General features: G+C 44.6%; 3 protein-coding genes across 6 annotated transcripts in view; 1 reads left to right on the forward strand and 2 right to left on the reverse strand.

The window, feature by feature from the left end:
- Window positions 1-23,482, forward strand: part of LOC101733480 (coiled-coil domain-containing protein 77) — a 123,969-nt gene that overhangs the window by 80,597 nt on the left and 19,890 nt on the right. For 2 of the 4 annotated variants that reach the window (XM_031892220.1, XM_031892219.1), the window contains exons 3-4: window positions 5,425-5,611; window positions 11,047-12,564. The exons of the other annotated variants lie outside the window; for them this stretch is intronic. In XM_031892220.1, the coding sequence (XP_031748080.1) occupies window positions 5,425-5,611; window positions 11,047-11,291 (432 nt within the window). In that variant the 3' untranslated portion in view covers window positions 11,292-12,564. Of the gene's footprint in view, window positions 1-5,424; window positions 5,612-11,046; window positions 12,565-23,482 lie in introns of those variants that run through there. 4 annotated transcript variants of the gene reach the window in all.
- The window catches only part of LOC108645372 (serine/threonine-protein kinase mig-15-like), a 429,797-nt gene that overhangs the window by 27,801 nt on the left and 378,514 nt on the right, over window positions 1-23,482 (reverse strand). The window lies entirely within an intron of this gene.
- Window positions 5,603-11,098, reverse strand: LOC116406506 (lysine-specific demethylase 5A-like). The gene is made up of 3 exons (XM_031892322.1): window positions 11,010-11,098; window positions 8,036-8,113; window positions 5,603-5,917 (listed from the first exon to the last, which is right to left on the reverse strand). The coding sequence occupies exons 1-3, from the start codon at window positions 11,028-11,030 to the stop codon at window positions 5,714-5,716; spliced, it is 303 nt and encodes a 100-aa protein (XP_031748182.1). The 5' UTR covers window positions 11,031-11,098; the 3' UTR covers window positions 5,603-5,713.

Consider the following 23,482-nt stretch of genomic DNA (forward strand, 5'->3'; position numbering starts at 1 on the left):
TAACTGGCAATACTGTGTATAGTAAGGCAAGATGGTATGAGGGGTAGGAGCAGTAACTGGTAATACTGTGTGTAGTAAGGCAAGATGGTATGAGGGGTAGGAGCAGTAACTGGCAATCTGTGTGTAGTAAGGCAAGATGGTATGAGGGGTAGGAGCAGTAACTGGCAATTCTGTGTGTAGTAAGGCAAGATGGTATGAGGGGTAGGAGCAGTAACTGGCAATTCTGTGGTAGTAAGGCAAGATGTATGAGGGTAGGAGCAGTAACTGGCAATGTGTAGTAGGTAATGGTATGAGGGGTAGGAGCAGTAACTGGCAATACTGTGTATAGTAAGGCACGATGGTATGAGGGGTAGGAGCAGTAACTGGCAATACTGTGTATAGTAAGGCACGATGGTATGAGGGGTAGGAGCAGTAACTGGCAATACTGTGTATAGTAAGGCACGATGGTATGAGGGGTAGGAGCAGTAACTGGCAATACTGTGTGTAGTAAGGCAAGATGGTATGAGGGGTAGGAGCAGTAACTGGCAATACTGTGTGTAGTAAGGCAAGATGGTATGAGGGGTAGGAGCAGTAACTGGCAATACTGTGTGTAGTAAGGCAAGATGGTATGAGGGGTAGGAGCAGTAACTGGCAATACTGTGTATAGTAAGGCACGATGGTATGAGGGGTAGGAGCAGTAACTGGCAATACTGTGTATAGTAAGGCACGATGGTATGAGGGGTAGGAGCAGTAACTGGCAATACTGTGTGTAGTAAGGCAAGATGGTATGAGGGGTAGGAGCAGTAACTGGCAATACTGTGTGTAGTAAGGCAAGATGGTATGAGGGGTAGGAGCATTAACTGGCAATACTGTGTGTAGTAAGGCAAGATGGTATGAGGGGTAGGAGCAGTAACTGGCAATACTGTGTGTAGTAAGGCAAGATGGTATGAGGGGTAGGAGCAGTAACTGGCAATTCTGTGTGTAGTAAGGCAAGATGGTATGAGGGGTAGGAGAAGTAACTGGCAATTCTGTGTGTAGTAAGGCAAGATGGTATGAGGGGTAGGAGCAGTAACTGGTAATACTGTGTGTAGTAAGGCAAGATGGTATGAGGGGCAGGAGCAGTAACTGGCAATTCTGTGTGTAGTAAGGCAAGATGGTATGAGGGGTAGGAGCAGTAACTGCAATACTGTGTGTAGTAAGGCAAGATGGTATGAGGGGTAGGAGCAGTAACTGGCAATTCTGTGTGTAGTAAGGCAAGATGGTATGAGGGGTAGGAGCAGTAACTGGCAATTCTGTGTGTAGTAAGGTAAGATGGTATGAGGGGTAGGAGCAGTAACTGGCAATACTGTGTATAGTAAGGCACGATGGTATGAGGGGTAGGAGCAGTAACTGGCAATACTGTGTATAGTAAGGCACGATCGTGTGAGAAAAGAATGACTACCTCAACTTTCCCATTAGTGCCAAAGGGCAACCATGAAATGTTCCTGCCGAGTATGAGGAAATACCTGTGTTGGAAAAGTTTTACGTTATGTCTGCAAACTCATGCAAACAAGTGCAGTCCAATGTATTCATTGCAGGCTGATTAGTTCTCATATACAGGTATGGGATCCGTTATCTGGAAACCCGATATCCAGAAAGCTCCGAATAACAGAAAGCCCATCTTCCATAGACTCCATTTTAATCAAATAATTCAGATTTTTAAAATTGATTTCCTTTATTCTCTGTAATAATAAAACAGTACCTGTACTTGATCCCAACTAAGATATAATTACCCCTTATTGGGGGCAGAACAGCCCTATTGGGTTTATTTAATGGTTAAATGATTCCCTTTTCTCTGTAATAATAAAACAGTACCTGTACTTGATCCCAACTAAGATATAATTACCCCTTATTGGGGCAGAACAGCCCTATTGGGTTTATTTAATGGTTAAATGATTCCCTTTTCTCTGTAATAATAAAACAGTACCTGTACTTGATCCCAACTAAGATATAATTACCCCTTATTGGGGCAGAACAGCCCTATTGGGTTTATTTAATGGTTAAATGATTCCCTTTTCTCTGTAATAATAAAACAGTACCTGTACTTGATCCCAACTAAGATATAATTAATCCTTACCGGATGCAAAACAGTCTTATTGGGTTTAATTCATGTTTTATTGATTATTTAATAAACCTAAGGTACAAAGACCCAAATTACGGAAAGACCCCTTATCTGGAATACCCTTGGTCCCAAGCATTCTAGATAATGGCTCCTATACCTGTAGTATATTCGAGGATCAGGTTAAAATAAAATGATGTCTTCATACAATGAAGTTCATGGAGCCTTTGAGCAGACTAGGGGCCCTAAAATTCTGGGGGACCACATCTGGCCCACAGGCCTCCAATTGGACAACCGTGATCTAGACTGTTAGATGGTGCTTTGTTTCCATGGGGCAACTGGGAATGGGAAGGTCGATTTCCATGGATCAATAAGAATATAATAAAAGGTTCCAAAGCAACAGTTGATGCCAGTTTGGGAATGGCACACTTTTCCATATCCCCAGGCTGAACCTGGTGCAGCTACAGAAATATATATAAACCTTGTACAAACATAGCCACAGGCAGTCACAGAAACCCTATGAATATACACAATTGATGCATTACTGAGAATATACTCATCCCACAAGTTGCCTGACTCTTAGGTCAGTAGGTAGAAATGCAGGAATCGGGTACACCGGGGCATCTAAAGCTGAGCTTCATACGTATGGGCCGTAGCAAAGAGCTTTCTGAGCGGCTGTCTGGGTCAAAACCAGACCCTAGTTGCACCCACCAGTGATGTAGGCAGAAGTGGTCCATGTACAGGCCCAAAGTGGGCAACAAGGGGCTCAGGCCTTGGGTCTGTGTGTTCATGACCAGCATGGTGTTTAATCAGTGCTTAAGAAACTGCCAATAAATCACCATAAACCACTGCTTATTGCCTCCCAATACTCCCTGATAGCTGCACCCATTGCCAAAGGCATTGTAGTCCCTAAAATCATGTTGAGTAAAGGACTTTGCCCCAACCTGCTGGGTGGATTACCCAATCTAAAGGGCTTGTAAACCCTGCTGCACTGCATTGCTCAACCCAACTGTATTTAGTTGGTGCCGGACTACAAATCCCAGAATAATGCAATATATAATGAAGGCTGAGGCATGCTGGGAGCTGTAGCCTAGAAACATCGGAGTTGTATTCTTAAAGCAATATTGCTCAATGAAATGTATTGAAAACTTTTCCCCAAATCTCCAGCGACCCCTTCAAAATTAAGAAAAATCCCCCAATGAGAATCCCAGCTGATGTGAGTAAATCCGGCTCCCTGTTCTCTGTTTCCGCAATTGGAGTTGGGAGCAGGGCCGCCATCAGGGGGGCACAGGGGGTACGACCGTCCCAGGCCCGGGCATTTTTAGCTGTAAAGGGGGCCCGGCCGCGCCAGAGTTTCCGGGCCCCCTTTCATCAAGCCCGGCCCGGGCCCAATCTTCAGTTGCGTCTTCCTCTACGTGCCGCGGCTCTCTGCTGCATCCTCGCTTTTATAAGGTTGCGCCCGTGCGTACTGACGTCACACGCACGGAGCACAACCTTATAAAAGCACAGAAGCAGCTGGGAGCCGCGGCACAGAGAGGAGGACATCATGGGAGCAGGACGCTGCTGGGAGGAAATTGAAGGTGCTTGGGGCCCTGGGGGAAGCTGAAGGATGCCCTGGGGGAAGCTGAAGGATGCCCTGGGGGAAGCTGAAGGATGCCCTGGGGGAAGCTGAAGGATGCCCTGGTGGAAGATGAAGGATGCTTGGGGGGGCCGGAGGATGCTGGGGGTGCCCTGCGGTATGAGTAATTTGGGGGAGGACCACTGATGTTTTAGGGGGCCCTGTGCTGGCTAGCAATGATTTAGGGGGTACCTGCCCTGGCACCAATGCAAAACGTAATCCCTGGCTAGCAATGTCTGTATGTCTTTTGTATTGATGGGGGGGGTCACTGGGGGAGGGGCCATTGGGGGTGTGGGAGGAGGGGGGGGCCAGAATTTTTTTTTGTGAGGGGCCCCGTGATTTCTGATGGCGGCCCTGGTTGGGAGCAATAAGCACAGTTTTCCAGCACTGAACAAGTCTGTCCCTTTATCCCCATGTCTGATTCCTGTGCCATATAATGACGGGGAAAATGCCATCATTATCTCTATATGTAAGGTACCAGCAAGATGGCCGACACAGTGCTGGGAATCGGGATTCTTAGTGGTGAATTCTATTGCATTTTGGTCAGTAGAATTCTCATTAGTGAGTTTTATTGCATCTATAATTATGTTTTTGGGCAACTTTTATAGCATAACTAGGTTTATAACCCCCTTAGGGTCCGCAGTGAGGTGTGGAGTCCTTTGTCATTGTTACTTTTTATTACCTATCTTTCTATTCAGACCCACTCCTATACATATCCCAGTTTCTCATTCCAACCACTGCCTGGTTGCTAGGCTAGTTTGGACCCTAGCAACCTTATTGCTCCTAAAAGGCCAAGATGGAGAGTTGCTGAATATAAAGCTAAATAATTCAAAAAACACAAATGTATGTATGTAAGTATATCTTTATTTATAAAGTGCTACTTATGTACACAGCGCTGTACAGTAGAATACATTAATACAAACAGGGGGTTATTAAGATAATAGATAAATACTCAGTATAACAATAAATACAAATAAATACAAGATACAGTTGCAATAAGTTAAGAGTCAAAGACACAAGAGGATGGAGGTCCCTGCCCCGAAGAGCTTACAATCTAGATGGGAGGGTAACTTACGGACACAGTAGGTCACAGTGTCACAAATAATAAAAAAATGAAGACCAATTGCAAATTGTTCAGAATAGCACTCTACAGGGTTGGACTGGGCCGCCGGGACACCGGGAAAAATCCTGGTGGGCCCTGGCCCTAGTGGCCCAGTCCGACCTTTGCCAGCGCTCCCCCTTCTGACTGTTCCACCCCGACGCGTTCAACTCTGTAATAATAAAACAGTACCTGTACTTGATCCCAACTAAGATATAATTACCCCTTATTGGGGCAGAACAGCCCTATTGGGTTTATTTAATGGTTAAATGATTCCCTTTTCTCTGTAATAATAAAACAGTACCTGTACTTGATCCCAACTAAGATATAATTACCCCTTATTGGGGGCAGAACAGCCCTATTGGGTTTATTTAATGGTTAAATGATTCCCTTTTCCCTGTAATAATAAAACAGTACCTGTACTTGATCCCAACTAAAATATGATTAATCCTTATTGGATGCAAAACAATCCTGTGAGGTTTAAATGATCCAAATTACGGAAAGACCCCTTATCCGGAAAGCCCCAGGTCCCGAGCATTCTGGATAACAGGTCCTATACCGGTACCTTTACTAAAAACTGAAACAGAAGGTTTCTCTCTAGAATATTCTAGGTGCATTTCTTTCCATCAGGCTGACGCCAGACTGGAACAGCTCGTAGGGGTAGAGGATTCGGTCATAGTGCAACTTCAGAAGAGAGCCTGTGCCTTTGCCTGGCTGGTATCCCATCCGATTGCCCACCTGAGACCATTTCTTCTCTTTAGTGACAACCTCAAAGCCCCCCTCACTGGAAACCACCTGGAGCTAAAAAGGAAAGAAGGTAACAGTCTACGGATGGCTCTGGGCAATAAGGCCCTTTCTGTTCTTTTAGAAAGGTGTAATTATATAAACTTCCTGCAGTTATTTAATTACAGTAAACCATTTAATCCTGGCGCAGAAGACACTGCAAGATGCTAATGCGTATGTTGTTTATCTGCAGAACCACCTGTCCCTGCACGCCCACCTTGCTCAGTGCATACACACCCAACAGCTTGCCATCCACCACTGGAATTCTGAGCGCGGACCCTTGCAGCTCCCAAAATTTTCCCAGCTGATCCAAGAAGTCGAGTTTGACACGGGTCATTGCCTGGATGAAAGAAAATTCCGACAGTCAGGGTGCAAGCCTGCAGATAACATACTATACTAAAGCAAAGAGTAATTAACTTATAGCCTTACGACTGCTGTGAACTACAACTCCCAGCATTCTTTAGGGCTCTGGCACACGGGGAGATTAGTTGCCCGCGACAAATCTCCCTGTTCGCGGGCGACTAATCTCCCTGAATTGCCATCCCACCGGTGAAAATGTAAGTCGCCGGTGGGATGGCACACGCTACGCAGGAGATTTCGGCAAATCGCCGAAGTTGCCGCAATCGCGCCGCAGTGTGTGCCATCCCACCGGCGACACATTTTTGCCGGTAGAATGGCAATTCGGGGAGATTAGTTGCCCGCGAACAGGGAGATTTGTCGCGGGCGACTAATCTCCCTGTGTGCCAGAGCCCTTATAGGTGGAAAGCTGCTGTAAATTGTCTACCCTAATTCTAACATCAAACCTGAACACTTATTTCTATATTTAAGTTCTACAATACAATCAGTATTACGGCCAAACATATACATAGCCACTTGCAGTTGTCCAGCGATGTAAAGTAACCAACAATATGGTCTATAACACACTGGACTTTTTAACTTCCTTTTCTCTTTTTGGAATTGTAGTTAAAATTCACAGTGTTTTCAATAAAGTCTAAGGGTTACAACCTTAAGGGTGAAGAACACACAAAGCTACTAGTAGCAGCTACTTTTTCATGGCTACTAAATGCCAGAAAATCCCCTGCCATAGACAATACTGAGAATTGCCTCTGCTAAAACACATGTAGAGACAATTATCAGTAAATGATCAGCATTGTCTATTTTAGTAGCCACGACAAGTAGCTGCTACTAGTAGCTCTGTGTGTCTTCCCCCTTAATCTTGCAGAAAATGAAGAATATTCTAGTCTCCTGGGCATCAAGGGGGAAAAGTGTGTATTGGACTATAGCTTAATCCTTTCCTGTTGCAGCCTAGTGGCTTTTAATAAGGTGGCCTACTCACCTCCCAGGGGACATACACATAATTGCTGGAGAGGGAACATAGCATGGGAGGAGGCGCTGCATCACTGTGCAACATAAGCAAGCGGAACTGGCACAACAGGTGTGCAATTGGCTCCATACACTCCCTTCATGGCAGGTAATTAAGAGGAATAAACAAAACATGCAAATGCACAGGATATCTCCAGCCTATATCATAACAAGGGAAACGTCATGTACCTAATCTGTACTGCTGTGTCTTTTTCTGTCTTTTTGTCCTTGCCACATATCCAAGCTCTAATTAATTTAAGAATGGGATACCCAACAGGTGGCCCTCCTGCTATACTTCTTCCCTATTCCCCTGCTGAATCGGAAGCCATGCTAGAACTGCTTTTGTTTAAGCTGCCAGGGAGTTATGATGTTATGCAGTGTGATTCCAGTCTCTATAAATGACTTCTGCCCACATCCGCATTTTAACATGCAAGATCATAAAGCCAATTAAACATACACGTTTGTTTATATAGCAAAGGTTCTATTTAGCTATGACTGGTCTAGAGCAGTTAGAATAATGAAAGTAAATATCGGCTACTGTTCTGGAACAAATACGATACTGCCTAAAGGTCCCCATACATGGGCCGATTGTAGCTGCCGATATGGGTCCCTTAGACGATTCAGCAACTAATCGGCCCGTGTAGGGGCACTAACGACGGGCCTGCCCGACCCATATCTGGCCTGAAATCGGGCAGATATCGACCGGCAGGTTAAAAAATCTAGTCGGATGGGGGACCGTATCGGCTCGTTGATTCGGTCCCCAAACCGACTTTGCCTATACCCGTCGTTATAATTCGATCGTTTGGCCACACGATCAAATTAGCCTGGATTCTCCTGATATCGGGAGAAGATCCGCTCGCTTGGCGACATCGCCAAGCGAGCGGATCTGAAGGTGTATGGCCACCTTAAATCCAAATATCTGTATATAACTAATAGGGATATGGAAAACCAACCCAAGTTGGTCAAGCTTCTAACTAACAATTTTGTTAATGTCCATATCCTCAAGTTCCAACATGTTAATGTAGCTACAAAAACAGCAGTTTGTAATAACCATGATCTGGGTTTATTCCCAGCACAATAATCACAGAAACCTTACCTCTAGTTCGTTGAGGCGCTGTACCCGAGGGGTGAAGCAGAAGCTTTTGACATCGCAGGCAAAGGGCGGCTGCCAGTCCTGAGATAAAGGAACATAAAAGCAATAAAGCTAAGCTGTAACTGTGCCAATAACCAAAACTGGCTCTCTAGGGGGCTAAGAATAAATCTATAAAGCGCACAGGCAAACTAAAGGGAAATTCTAGGTTTTCTTTTCTATAGTACAAATAATATAAACCCTGCCTGTGCTACTAAATCAGCAGGGGAGACACACTAGGGGGTTACTGCTAGCATTAAGCATTTTCATGGTTAAAGTAATAGCTCTGCTAAACGTTTAAACAGTTTAAATACCTACAGGTGTCAGGAAGGTACCTATATAATATAAACCCACACAAATAATATGTATAGGATTTATTTTTAATTAAATAAATAGAATACAAACTTCATAGGAAAAAAACTCCCAGTGGGCCCCCTTGCTCACCCAACCATTTGCCTTGTATGCCTACACCATGGCCATTACTCAATTCTATGAGAAGAAACAAAAGAAATAAAGGAAAGGATAGATAATAGTATGTAAAAATAAGTAATTAAGAAATTAAAGAAAGTGAGTGAACTGGGAAGGAATGGTGGTCTGGACAGTGGGCCTAAGGTTTTCTGGTGGGCCCTTGGCACCCCAGTCCGACACTGGTGGCTGTTATCTAGAAGCAGCAAACTGCAGCTTAAAACTAGGGATGCAACAAATCCAGGATTCGGTTCGGAATCCAGGAATCTCGCCCAAACCCCAAAATAGTGGATTCGGTGCATCCCTACTTAAAACCTAGGTATAACCCTAATGTGTACAATAAAGCTGCAGTGTTGGGATTTTAGGAAAAATAGACTACAAAGTAATGGCAGAGAAGATTCATTTCAGTAATTGGACTTCCCTTCCATTTGTAATCATTGGAGCAAAAACCCTGGTCAGTACAGACAGCTTCAGTTCCATGTTGCCCCCGCCTCCCCCATAAGGGGGCATAAAGTAGTAAATAGGTTAAGAGGTGAGAAAAACAGCCAGTTGTAAGATTGGGGTAGAACCTGGAGAATTAACCCCCTGCATTGCAAACGTGGATATCGGCTGTTATAACGCTGATCTCACTACATAAAGGGGCGTATATACATTTTTTTTGTAAGCCAGACCAACACCTTATTGGTGTAAACAGCAGTTTTGTTCAATGACAATTATTTGCGTATGTAAGGCTCTTAAGTTGGAAATACACAGCCAGCTCCACTGTTTTGTCAAGGTCACCCAATGAGTGGATCTGGGCTCGATTTGGACACCCTCCTCCTGGGCCAAATTGGGCCGATACGAATGTGGCCCAGGGGCCCAAGACAGGATTATACAGAAAGGCCCACAGACCAATTGGATGAAGGCAACATCAACGCACCTATTCAGTCCATGTTCAATCTGTCCGAATATCTGACAAACGTACAATACCCTGCTGACTAGGTCCTCCACCTCTTTCAGCAAAAAATAATACAAAAGTTCTTCTTTAACTACTTAAACTTTAATGGTTTGATTATAGTGACCTTTCAGCTTGGACACAACCACCCCACTACTGGCTGACTATTGCCTTCTTTGATTGTTAGAACAATAATATAATATCAAATAATAGAATAAATATTATCCATTGAAACTGCACCATATGTGATAGCCCAAAACAGTAAATGCAGTCGGCCATTAGCCACTCTAAACATGCATAAAGCAAATTTAGATAGAGGACACTTTCCCGATGATGTTTGGCCATATGGCCTGTATACATAAGTAATCCTTACAAATGCAAACAAACACACTTTGGGCATGATAGAATTTTGGGGTACATACCCTCAAGTTATGCCTCACGTGTCATGGGGTACATTTTTTCGCACAACAGGGCATGTAGTCATTATCCTCTGCCTATATAGCACCTACATATTCTGCAGCTCTCTTAGGGCTCTGGCACACGGGGAGATTAGTCACCCGCGGCAAAACTCCCTGTTCGCGGGCGCCTAATCTCCCAGAGTTGCCTTCCCCCTGCCATCCCACCGGCGACGCCATCATGTAAGTCGCCCCGCCGCGTCTGCCATCCCACCGGCGACTTACATGTTCGCCGGTGGGATGGCAGGGGAAGGCTACTCGGGGAGATTAGTCGCCCGCGAACAGGGAGTTTTGCCGCGGGCGACTAATCTCCCCGTGTGCCAGAGCCCTTAGGGTGAAGACACACAGAGCTACTAGTAGCAGCTACTTGTCGTGGCTACTAAAATAGACAATGCTAATCATTTACTGATAATTGTCTCTACGTGTATTGTCTATGGAAGGGATTTTCAGTAGCTTGAAAAAGTAGCTGCTACTAGTAGCCCGGTGTGTCTTTAGGGCAGTGGTACACAGGGAGATTAGTGATGGGCGACTAATCTCCCCGCAATGCCATCCCACCGGCTAGAGTGTAAATTGCCGGTGGGATGGCATTCGCGTCGCTACGATGTCCCACGGTCGCTCAAAGTTTCCTCCAAAGACAACTTTGTGCGACATCGCAGTGAAGCATCCCACTGGCGATTTAAATGCTAGCCGGTGGGATGGCATTGCGGGGAGATTTGTTGCCCACGACAAAGAAGATTTGTGTACCAAAAGTGCAAGAAAATCCACCTGGGGGGGGGGGGGGACATAAAAATTCCCTGAAGATAGTGCCCTGGCTGGAATCAAACTGACCGTAAAGCAGCAATGCCAACCAATGGGTCATTGGTTTCTAAAAAATGTGACCAAGAGCAAAGACTAATCAAACATCTGACATTTGTCATCAGCCTGTGTGAACTTATTATAATCATATATATATATATATAATAATAAAACTTATATAATGTGACTTGCACACAGTATGTATCAGCTCCCTGTTACAACTGCATCATTTATCCATAAGGAATTATTTCAGGCTCTCAGTGTACTGATAACATCCATCTATCAGACTTACCTTGGGAGGTTGGATTTGCATATCCCTGTCTTTTCAGCAATCGGTCGGATGCGTCCGATGAAACTCAGGAGAATTCCTCCCAGCTGGGCTCGAACACCGGGCATTCCGGAGGGGGCACAAATTCGATGTAGGCGGCCATTCCAAACAAGTGTTAATCCTCAGGTGGGTATAGAACTAGACAAGCGGTATAGTGCGGATAAGCATCCCAGATCTTGCTTGGATAAAGCCAGAGGCTCCTTTCTCTGTCATGAAGTAACGTCCCTCATCGAGTTTTCTCTGTGATCCTTCACTACAGCCACGGATTTACTCCCCGTCTCTCCTGTTCCCTCAGTAACCAGTGCCTGATGTTACCAACACCGGAGGAAGCAAATACAGTCTAACACTTAGGGATTCCCTGAGACTGTTGACAAAAAGATCACTTTATTCACCTCGCTGGTGGTTGTGACACTGGGCTAACGTTGAGTTTGCACCCCAATATCTACAGGTACTCCCTGTGGCTTTTATTACTGTATCTCCCACAGCCCCCGGGACAGCAGGAACCCCCCTGTGAAGCCCACAGAGTCCCCTAATTCTGCCACAGAGGCAGGCAGATACTTTTGCTGGGACAATCAAGACTCCCAAATATCCAACCCCCAGTTCCATATAATATAACGAGCTCTTTATTTCAGTTATTGGGGTACTCAGGGTGCCAAAGTTCCACTTTTTACTACTAGTTACTTTTGCTGAGACAATCAAGACTCCCAAATATCTGACCCCCAGTTCCATATAATATAACGAGCTCTTTATTTAAGTTATTGGGGTACTCAGGGTGCCAAAGTTCCACTACTTACCTGACTATGACACCCCAAGTCCCAGAGTCACCTTGTAGCAATTCCCTAAGTTAGAATTAATTTCTAATTTCAACAGACACCTCCTACCAGAAAGCCCCCAGTCTGTGCCACTAGGGTCTCTGCAGCCTCGTTTTGAAAGGCCCAATGATGTGCCCCCTCTCAGGCAACTTCCTGTTGCAATTGCCCCCCCTGGGGCTTCCTAGTACCCAGTCCCCTTCCTGAAGCCCAGCAGCTCCTTCAGCACATCCAGTACTTACAGTAAATTCCAGGCTCCAGTCCGTATCATTCCTAGGTCCATAAAGTCCTGATGCAACTTTGTAATGTGAAATTGGGGCCCTAAAGGATTAAAGAGGCTGGTTGTATAATCTCCAGGTATCCCTCCGCGCTAGTTAAAGCTATGTGGATTAATAACAGCCTGTAATGTGAAAAATAGCCGATAGATGGCGCTACATGAACATTCCTTTAGATAAAGGAGATCTTCACCTGGTTTTGCAAACGGTTGTTTCATCCGTGTGTAAAAAGTTTTTACAATTCCAGAACTGGAGTATAATCTATAGAATGGCTGCGAATGGGGGTGGAGTTGGGATAAAAATGGAATTAAGTGTCACAAATGTTCACACGCCTATTTCCTATGTAGAGGAAAAGTTAAATCAAAATCTTTCATTAGCAATGATAATTATAATGTATTAATGAAATTATAATACATATACTGTTATGAAGATAAAGACATGTTGTCATAATTCTCCTTTGCATATCGGGTATTCGTTTTGGAATCTAAACCTGAGGGAATTGTAGTTTAAACACATGTGGATAGCGATAGAATAAACTACAATTCCCAGAAGACACCTGGTGAGCAGGCGGGCCGACTAAAGTATCGCCCTAGCGGATTGGATGCTTCAATGATTCTGGATTGAACTGGGTGCGTGATTGGTTAAGCTTGCGGAGGCGGGCTGTTTGGATCGTAGAGTTAGGGGTGGGGTAACTGGTGGTAGGAGACCTGTGTAGTGGCTTGTACCAGAGCTCGTAAGGTGGGGTACAGGTACAGGTACAGGTACGTACAGTGTGACATCTGGGGGCAGGGGTTATATACATTTATGCACAGCTATAGCGCCATTGGATAGGCCTGTATGCTAAATAATGTGCCATACCCCGCACTTGACCCCCTAACCAATCATAGCTCTTATTTGGCACCCCCAGAGCTTTTATTGTGCTTTTTTTGTTCCCTCTATTAGAATAGGCATAAGGGTGGGTAACTAGACATAGGGGAACCTCCAGTAAGTGAATGTAGAAGCGCCTAATACATAGTGGGGCTGCAAGAGTAAAACTTATGGGAAATACTGTAGGGAACTCAATCTAGCGCTGGTAAAGCGATATGTACAATGGAAACAACGCGCGTTGCCATAGCAACCCCTCTCTCTTTAGCGCAAAAGGCCATGGTGTTATGGCATTGTGTCAGATGGAAGAATTTATATTACCCATATATAACCCATCATCCCTCTCCCCAAAGATTGGGAGAGTTGTATGTTTGTTTATTATTTATTTATATACTACTTATCCGCTAATCATAAAGAAATAAAGAGATGTCTCGTTAAAACAGCCCATATCAAGCATATTCCTACTTAAAATGTAGATAAATTAGAAATAAATAAATACCAGGAATCCAATAATTGACCAAAAATAAGCTTAAAATTGAATTTAAAATGCCGCCAAGTCCAAATCTACATTGAGTCCTTCCGGATGCAATGTATTCAATTTAAAAATCCAAACGTTTTCTCCTTGTCTTAATCTAGTAAATCCGTCTCCACCTCTTAACTTGGGAGAAATATGCTCCAGTCCCATAAAGAATATCAAGGCAAACCTTATCTGCGCTTTAAAGATTACAAAACACAACAATATAGATATTAAGGTCTAGAAGGAAGGACTGTAAGAAAGAGAAAAAAAAAATATATATATATTTTTGCAGTGCTAAATTGCCATTAACCAACATTAATAATTAGATGTAGCTGCCCTCCTCCCTACTAATCCTATAGTGCATACACAAATTATCTCCAAAGGAGTTGGCGCTAAAAACACCCAAAGAAGTGTAAAAATAATTGTATATTTATTATAAATAAATCAATGTGTTACATCAAAGTAGAATCAATTTTAAATAATAAAAAAAAAAATCATATACACCACTAATTAAAAATACCAATTAGATTATATATACAAGAGAAAATCACATAGGGCAGAAGACATTAAATATAGTAACAGAAACCATGTATTACTTCCCAATGATTTATTATTGAATTCCCAGTTAATGCATATCATTCCCTCAGGAGAAATCAATTAGAGTGTTTAAAAGAGAATTCATTGCTCTGACCCATATATGAGGAAATCAAGAGGGAAAATCAATAGAAATACACTGAATTAAAAATCCCACAGTATATCCCAATTATTAGAATAAAAAAGTGAGGAGCTTAAAACACCATAAAACAATTAATTGGATCCTTAATTAACTTCTCCAGATATCAGATGCAGTATTACACCGCCTATAGCCAATATATGGCTCTTAGCCCCACTGAGGGATATTTAATAAAGAAGTTACACAAATAAAACCCTTGTTTTCCCTCTTACTCTGTGCAAATACTAAGAATGCAGGCGTGCATATAGAGATAAAATTGCACACTATATGGTATTCAATTATCTCATAGCCTCCAAGTAACTACAAGCACACAATAAAACAGAGCCCTAACTGGGCATAAGAACAAATACACAACCCCCCTTGTCCCGGCCGGGAACTTACTAGGGATAAGACAGAGAGAGGCACATTGGCTGAGGGATGCGACTCACACGCTGTTCCTTTCCCTTCGGTGACGTCACCGGTAGGTGCCGAGTCTGTCAATACGGGTCCTCTCTCCAGGCAGTCCGACGCGTTTCGCGCTCTGCGCTTCCTCATGGACTATTGGGTTCCTATGGGCCAACCCCCTCTTTATACCCGCCTGCATACTATTCTATACTACATCTACTTTGATGTAACACATTGATTTATTTATAATAAATATACAATTATTTTTACACTTCCATAAAGAATATCCCTTTGGGATCACTATTATTGTGAAACAGCTTAAAATGTCTCGATACCCCATGGTTCATTCTCCCTGCTTTACTGTTACGGATGTGCTTATTAACCCTACTTCCCACTGATCTTATAGTCCGCCCCACATAAACTTTGTTACACGGACAAGTGAGAGCATAGACTACATATGTTGTGCGACAATTAATAAAGGTCTTGGAAATTGGAATATCCCTATTGGGTTTATTTCATGGTTAAATGATTCCCTTTTCTCTGTAATAATAAAACAGTACCTGTACTTGATCCCAACTAAGTTATAATTACCCCTTATTGGGGCAGAACAGCCCTATTGGGTTTATTTAATGGTTAAATGATTCCCTTTTCTCTGTAATAATAAAACAGTACCTGTACTTGATCCCAACTAAAATATAATTAATCCTTATTGGAAGAAAAACAATCCTATTGGATTTAATTAATGCTTTATTGATTTTTTTTTTTAGTAGACTTTAGATGTGGAGATCCAAATTACGGAAAGACCCCTTATCCTGCGCACTCTTGGTCCTGCACATTCTGGATAACAGGTTCTATACCTGTAGTTGCTTCTTTTTGCTCCTCCTATAGACAACTCTGGGACTGGTCCAGCTGGAGGGGGGTTAAAGGGGTTGTTCACCTTTTAATTAAAGTTTAGTATAATGTAGACTGCTGTTCTGAGACAATTTGCAATTGGTCTTCATTTTTTTTATGAATTTACCTTTTGTTCAGCAGCTCTCTAGTTTAAAATTTCAGCAGTCATGTGGTTGCTAGGGTTCAAATTACCTTAACAACCAGGGACTGGTTTGAATAAGAGACTGATATATTTATAGGAGAGGGGGATGGATAGAAAAATGAGTAATAAAAAGGAGCAAATAATGGAAAAACTATTGAAAATAAATAATGAAGCCCAATTGAAACATTACTTAGAATTGGCCATTCTACAACATACTAAAAGTTTAATGTAAAGGGGGAGCCTATGTGAAAAAAACACAAACAATTTGTTTTGTATTGTATAATTCTCCTAAAGTTGTGGCCCCCACCCCACCCTGGTTGCTCTTACCCCAGCCTTTCCGTGCAGCTCCGGGAGATGAGGTTCTGTTGATGTTCCGTGCATAGCTTGGCCCTTGCATCGTGGCCACAAACCTGTGTGCAGAAAGGACACCCCCATTCTTATATATATATATACATTATATACATATATATATATCCCAACCTTATTACCCCTGCCTTTTCAATAGGGACATAAAATCAATCATCCACCCCCCGACCCATATTGATGCTGGAACCCAGTGGTTTAAAGGGGCAGTTCACCATTAAGTTCAACTTTTAGTATGTTATAGAATGCCCAATTCTAAACAACTTTTCAATTGGTCTTCATTATTTGTTTTTCAGAGTTTTTAAATGATTTGCCTTTTTCTTCTAACTCTGTGCAGCTTTCAAATGGGCCCGGGGCCGGAACTAGGGGTAGGCAGAAGAGGCACCTAGGGGCAACAGTGGGTGGGCGCCAGGCAGGCACCTCTTCTTTCACTTACCCCTATTTCCATGCCCTTTACCCCCACCGTTCACCCACCTCCAGTGACCCCCGCAGCCCCACACATGGGAGGGGGGGATGGGCCAAGCCGGCTGGCTTGCCTAGGGTGCCCGGCTGGCTTGCCTTGGGTGCCCGGCTGGCTTGCCTTGGGTGCCCGGCTGGCTTGCCTAGGGTGCCCGGCTGGCTTGCCTAGGGTGCCCGGCTGGCTTGCCTTGGGTGCCCGGCTGGCTTGCCTTGGGTGCCCGGCTGACTTGCCTTGGGTGCCCGGCTGACTTGCCTTGAGTGCCCGGGTGGCTTGCCTAGGGTGCCTGGATGGCTTGGTCCGGCACTGCCTGAGGAAAAAAACTATTGCTCTGTGAATATAAAGTATTGTTACTTTATATTACTTATTTATATAGTCAGGCCCTCTCCTATTCATTTATCAGTCTTTCATTCAAACCACAACCCTGGTTGCTTAGGTAATTTGGATCTACAAAGCTGAAATAATTTTAAAAAAAACTACAAATAAAAAAAAAATGAAGACCAATTGCAAATTGTCTCAAAGGTAAACAACCCTCAGTTAAAAGGAGCTGTTGGTGGGAGCAGATTCTGCTCATTGGGGTAACACATTTACTCCCATTAGTCTAACTGGCCAATCAGGGCTCATCTCAGTATAAGCAGGTATACAAGTAGTTGCTAGGGGTTGTACCTTGCAGGGTATGAGTAGAGCTTGTTCCTTCCAGCCACCGGGGGTCTCCTCACCCAACTTAGTTGGCTGTATCGTCTCATCACCCTGGGGGGTGCGTCTCTCCCCCTGTTGCACGGGGAAGTTGGAAATACAGGGTTATCGCTTTCAATGCTCAGGCTGCCCCCCATGAGCCGTCTCTGGATCACACTGTGTGGCTGCTGCAATCAGATTGGACCTTGATTATAATAATAGTAATGTACTGTTACCCTGCACTAGTAACCTAGGTCTATATGTTTCAGAAACCCTACTATAGTTTATATAAATACCCCGCTATGTAGCCCGGGGGCAGCCATTCCTGCACTGGTACAGCTGGGGTGTTTGCTACAGAAACCCTACTATAGTTTATATAAATACCCCGCTGTGTAGCCCCGGGGGCAGCCATTCCTGCACTGGTACAGCTGGGGTGTTTGCTACAGAAACCCTACTATAGTTTATATAAATACCCCGCTGTGTAGCCCCGGGGGCAGCCATTCCTGCACCGGTACAGCTGGGGTGTTTGCTACAGAAACCCCGGGGCTACACAGCGGGGGTATTTATATAAACTATAGTAGGAATTCTTAAGCAAACATGCAACTTTTATCAGAGCAGGGCAACAGGACATTATATTTAAATGCCCCAGCCAGTAGCTCCGGGGCAACATGTTGCTCCCCAACCCCTTGGATGTTGCTCTCAGTGCCCCAAACCAGGGAGTTATTTTTGAATTCCTGACTTGGGGGCAAGTTTTGAATAAAAACAAGATTCCTACCAAATAAAGCCCCTGTAAGCTGATAGGGTGCTAGAGGATGCCTAATAGCCAATCACAGCCCTTATTTGGCTCCTCCATGAACTTTTATGGTGCTTGTGTTGCTCCCCAAGTCTTTTTACATTAGGTCAGTTAGGGTAGGACTGGCCAGAAGGGATGACTTTGACGTAGTTGGCCAGCTTGAAGTATATTGCAATGTACGGACAAACAATCCCTCTTTTTGAGGTGGGGAGGGAAGGCATTTCTTAGTAGTGAAATGCCCTAGTGTCCAATTTCTACATATTGATAATGGGTGAGTGCAGAGGATTTTTTGCGGTTGTTTATATGTATTTTATGGTCACAGCCTCATTGCACCCCCGCTTAATGGTTTACAATTTAGTGGTTGAGCACAACTTTCCCTTTTTGTGTTATTGTTTATACAGGAGCAGTGGCCAGCTCCATGTTGTAGCCCCCACTATTCCCAGCTACAGTCAGGTGATCCCAATGGAGCTAATAAAAGGGCAACCATATGGGAGTTTTAACCTTATACGCAAGCATGTTGCAGGTAAAACTTAGTCCCTTTGCTCAGTACTAATCTTAAATTACTTATATAGGTCAGTTAGGGTAGGACTGGCCAGAAGGGATGACTTTGACGTAGTTGGCCAGCTTGAAGTATATTGCAATGTACGGACAAACAATCCCTCTTTTTGAGGTGGGGAGGGAAGGCATTTCTTAGTAGTGAAATGCCCTAGTGTCCAATTTCTACATATTGATAATGGGGTGAGTGCAGAGGATTTTTTGCGGTTGTTTATATGTATTTTATGGTCACAGCCTCATTGCACCCCCGCTTAATGGTTTACAATTTAGTGGTTGAGCACAACTTTCCCTTTTTGTGTTATTGCATAGAGGATGCCTAATAGCCAATCACAGCCCTTATTTGGCTCCTCCATGAACTTTTATGGTGCTTGTGTTGCTCCCCAAGTCTTTTTACATTTGACTGTGGCTCCCGAGTAAGAAAGGCTGAGGACCCCTGATGTATATAGTCAACCAAACCGGGATCAGTGCTTTGCAAATGGTGGGGATTGAGGCTTAGGGGCCCCCCTAGGGCACAGCCCAAAGGCCAGTTAGGTTAACATTTAAACCAAGAGTAGCAGCGTTATAGGACAGCCAACCAACATGGCTGCGTAGAAATCATTGCAGTCTGCAGCATGCACCTATAGAAATCCCTGCAAGACATGAAAGCAGTCCCACATTTTGGCCCTGTAACTTGGTTCAGAGCTGCAAACATTAGTCTCACTGAGCAAGCAGGTCCCCCCCTCCCACACTCACCAGGTCTTTACTGGTCCCCAGTCTCCGCAGCTGGTTCCAGTGGCAGAAGATCCGCAGAGTCTTGGTGCACAAACTGCGTGGCTTGTTTGAGGCGTCTCTGCTGGTGCAGTATTGCTGAGCCCCTCAGATCCTTCTCCCTCTTTGGGGAGTCCCTGTTCTGTGTGTCTCTCCCAAGTCCCTGCATAGTGCAGGTTCAGGGTAATAAGCAGATCCCTATATGAGGTTCCGGGTAGGAAGCAGATCCCTATATGAGGTTCCGGGTAGGAAGCAGCAATCCCTATATGAGGTTCAGGGGTAAGAAAGCAGATCTCTATATGAGGTTCCCGGGTAGGAGAGCAGATCTCGTAATATGAGGTTCAGGGTAAGAGCAGATCTCTAATGAGGTTCAGGGCAATAAGCAGATCTTTATATGAGGTTCAGGGTAAGAAGCAGATCGCTATATGAGGTTCGGGGGCAATAAAGCAGATTCCCTATATGAGGTTCCGGGTAAGAAGCAGATCTCTATATGAGGTTCCAGGTAAGGAAAGCAGATCTCTATATGAGGTTTCAGAGTAAGAAAGCTGATCTTCTATATGAGGTTCAGGGGTAGGAAGCAGATCTCTCATATGAGGTTCAGGGCACATAAGCAGACCCCTATATGAGGTATCAGGGGCAGGAAGCAAGATCCACTATAGAGGTTCCGGGTAAGAAGCAGATCCCTAATAGACGGTTCCAGGGAAGGAAGCAGGATCTCTATATGAGGTTCAGTGGTAAGGAAGCCTGATCGTCTATATGAGGTCGGTAGAGAGATTCTATATGAGGTTCAGGGTAAGAAGCAGATCCCTATATGAGGTTTCAGAGTAAGAAGCAGATCTCTATATGAGGTTCAGGGTAAGAAGCAGATCTCTATATGAGGTTCAGAGTAAGAAGCAGATCTCTATATGAGGTTCAGGTAGGAAGCAGATCCCTAAATGAGGTTCAGGGTAGGAAGCAGATCCCTATATGAGGTTCAGGTAGAAGCAGATCCCTATATTGAGGTTCAGGGTAGGAAGCAGATCCCTATATGAGGTTCAGGGTAAGAAGCAGATCCCTATATGAGGTTCCGGATAAGAAGCAGATCTCGAATGAATGGATTTTCCCTGCAGATTCTCCTCTTCTTGCTGTACTCGCCCCCATACACCTGCCTGGTACTTCTCACTCCCTTAGCTCTCTGCCTCATTCCCTTCCCTCTCTCTGTATTCAGGGGGATTCCTCTCTCGCTCCGTTCCCTCCTCCTGCTCTGCAGTAATAACCCCCCCCCCCCGTTGTACCTCCCTCATTCTCTCCTGCTGTCATCTCCCCGCTACGCTCCTTCTACATCCCCATTCCTCCCTCTCAGTCCCCCCAAATCTCCCCTCTCCCCAGTAGCTGCTTCTTTCATTCCCCCGGACCCCTGTGTCTGGCAGCCCACCGAGCCTAAAATCTAGCCCCCCCCCCCCCCATAAAGCTCTGCTCATACAATGGCAACCCACTCGGGGTGCTATACAGTAAATAGGAATTAGGTTTATGGCAAATGCAGATTTGTCTCTTTTCTGGGGAAGGAGAGAAGCCGCGGGGCATTGTGTGTAGTCAGGCAAGATGCATCAAGTGAAGAAGCTTTAACAGTAGGATATTGTGTATAAAAGGCAAGTAGGTGTATTATAAGGCTGCGATAATGTATATAGGCAGGGATCCCCAACCTTTTGTACTTGTGAGCCAAATGCAGGTATAAAATAGTGCTTGGCGATGCCAAATAAGGGCTGTGATTGGCTAATTATAAGGGTTGTGATTGGCTAATTATAAGGGTTGTGATTGGCTAATTATAAGGGTTGTGATTGGCTAATTAGTAACCCCATTGGGACTGCTGGCCTGCAGGAGGCTTTGGGGTAAAACTGTGTCTCTGGGCTTCCAAAACTTTAAAAATATATACCTGAACCATTGGACTGTAACTGTGTCATAATGTGTATAGTAAGGCAAGATGGTATGAGGGGTAGGAGCAGTAACTGGCAATACTGTGTGTAGTAAGGCAAGATGGTATGAGGGGTAGGAGCAGTAACTGGCAATACTGTGTATAGTAAGGCAAGATGGTATGAGGGGTAGGAGCAGTAACTGGCAATACTGTGTGTAGTAAGGCAAGATGGTATGAGGGGTAGGAGCAGTAACTGGCAATACTGTGTGTAGTAAGGCAAGATGGTATGAGGGGTAGGAGCAGTAACTGGCAATACTGTGTGTAGTAAGGCAAGATGGTATGAGGGGTAGGAGCAGTAACTGGCAATACTGTGTGTAGTAAGGCAAGATGGTATGAGGGGTAGGAGCAGTAACTGGCAATACTGTGTGTAGTAAGGCAAGATGGTATGAGGGGTAGGAGCAGTAACTGGCAATACTGTGTGTAGTAAGGCAAGATGGTATGAGGGGTAGGAGCAGTAACTGGCAATACTGTGTGTAGTAAGGCAAGATGGTATGAGGGGTAGGAGCAGTAACTGGCAATACTGTGTGTAGTAAGGCAAGATGGTATGAGGGGTAGGAGCAGTAACTGGCAATACTGTGTGTAGTAAGGCAAGATGGTATGAGGGGTAGGAGCAGTAACTGGCAATACTGTGTGTAGTAAGGCAAGATGGTATGAGGGGTAGGAGCAGTAACTGGCAATACTGTGTGTAGTAAGGCAAGATGGTATGAGGGGTAGGAGCAGTAACTGGCAATACTGTGTGTAGTAAGGCAAGATGGTATGAGGGGTAGGAGCAGTAACTGGCAATACTGTGTGTAGTAAGGCACGATGGTATGAGGGGTAGGAGCAGTACTGGCAATACTGTGTGTAGTAAGGCAATGGTATGGAGGGGTAGGAGCAGTAATGGCAATACTGTGTGTAGTAAGGCAAGATGGTATGAGGGGTAGGAGCAGTAACTGGCAATACTGTGTGTAGTAAGGCAAGATGGTATGAGGGGTAGGAGCAGTAACTGGCAATACTGTGTGTAGTAAGGCAAGATGGTATGAGGGGTAGGAGCAGTAACTGGCAATACTGTGTGTAGTAAGGCAAGATGGTATGAGGGGTAGGAGCAGTAACTGGGCAATACTGTGTGTAGTAAGGCAAGATGGTATGAGGGGTAGGAGCAGTAACTGGCAATACTGGTGTGTAGTAAGGCACGATGGTATGAGGGGTAGGAGCAAGTAACTGCAATACTGGTGTAGTAAGGCAAGATGCATGTATGAGGGTAGGAGCAGTAACTGGCATTACTGTGGTAGTAAGGGCACAATGTATGAGGGGTAGGAGCAGTAAACTGGCAATACTGTGTGTAGTAAGGCAAGATGGTATGAGGGGTAGGAGCAGTAACTGGCAATACTGTGTGTAGTAAGGCACGATGGTATGAGGGGTAGGAGCAGTAACTGGCAATACTGTGTGTAGTAAGGCAAGATGGTATGAGGGGTAGGAGCAGTAACTGGCAATACTGTGTGTAGTAAGGCACGATGGTATGAGGGGTAGGAGCAGTAACTGGCAATACTGTGTGTAGTAAGGCACGATGGTATGAGGGGTAGGAGCAGTAACTGGCAATACTGTGTGTAGTAAGGCACGATGGTATGAGGGGTAGGAGCAGTAACTGGCAATACTGTGTGTAGTAAGGCAAGATGGTATGAGGGGTAGGAGCAGTAACTGGCAATACTGTGTGTAGTAAGGCACGATGGTATGAGGGGTAGGAGCAGTAACTGGCAATACTGTGTGTAGTAAGGCAAGATGGTATGAGGGTAGGGAGCAGTAACTGGCAATACTGTGTGTAGTAAGGCAAGATGGTATGAGGGGTAGGAGCAGTAACTGGCAATACTGTGTGTAGTAAGGCAGATGGTATGAGGGGTAGGAGCAGTAACTGGCAATACTGTGTGTAGTAAGGCAAGATGGTATGAGGGGTAGGAGCAGTAACTGGCAATACTGTGTGTAGTAAGGCAAGATGGTATGAGGGGTAGGAGCAGTAACTGGCAATACTGTGTGTAGTAAGGCACGATGGTATGAGGGGTAGGAGCAGTAACTGGCAATACTGTGTGTAGTAAGGCACGATGGTATGAGGGGTAGGAGCAGTAACTGGCAATACTGTGTGTAGTAAGGCAAGGTATGAGGGGTAGGAGCAGTAACTGGCAATACTGTGTGTAGTAAGGCACGATGGTATGAGGGGTAGGAGCAGTAACTGGCAATACTGTGTGTAGTAAGGCACGATGGTATGAGGGGTAGGAGCAGTAACTGGCAATACTGTGTGTAGTAAGGC

This window comes from Xenopus tropicalis, chromosome 8 (assembly GCF_000004195.4).
Source record: "Xenopus tropicalis strain Nigerian chromosome 8, UCB_Xtro_10.0, whole genome shotgun sequence".
Lineage (NCBI taxonomy): Eukaryota > Metazoa > Chordata > Amphibia > Anura > Pipidae > Xenopus > Xenopus tropicalis.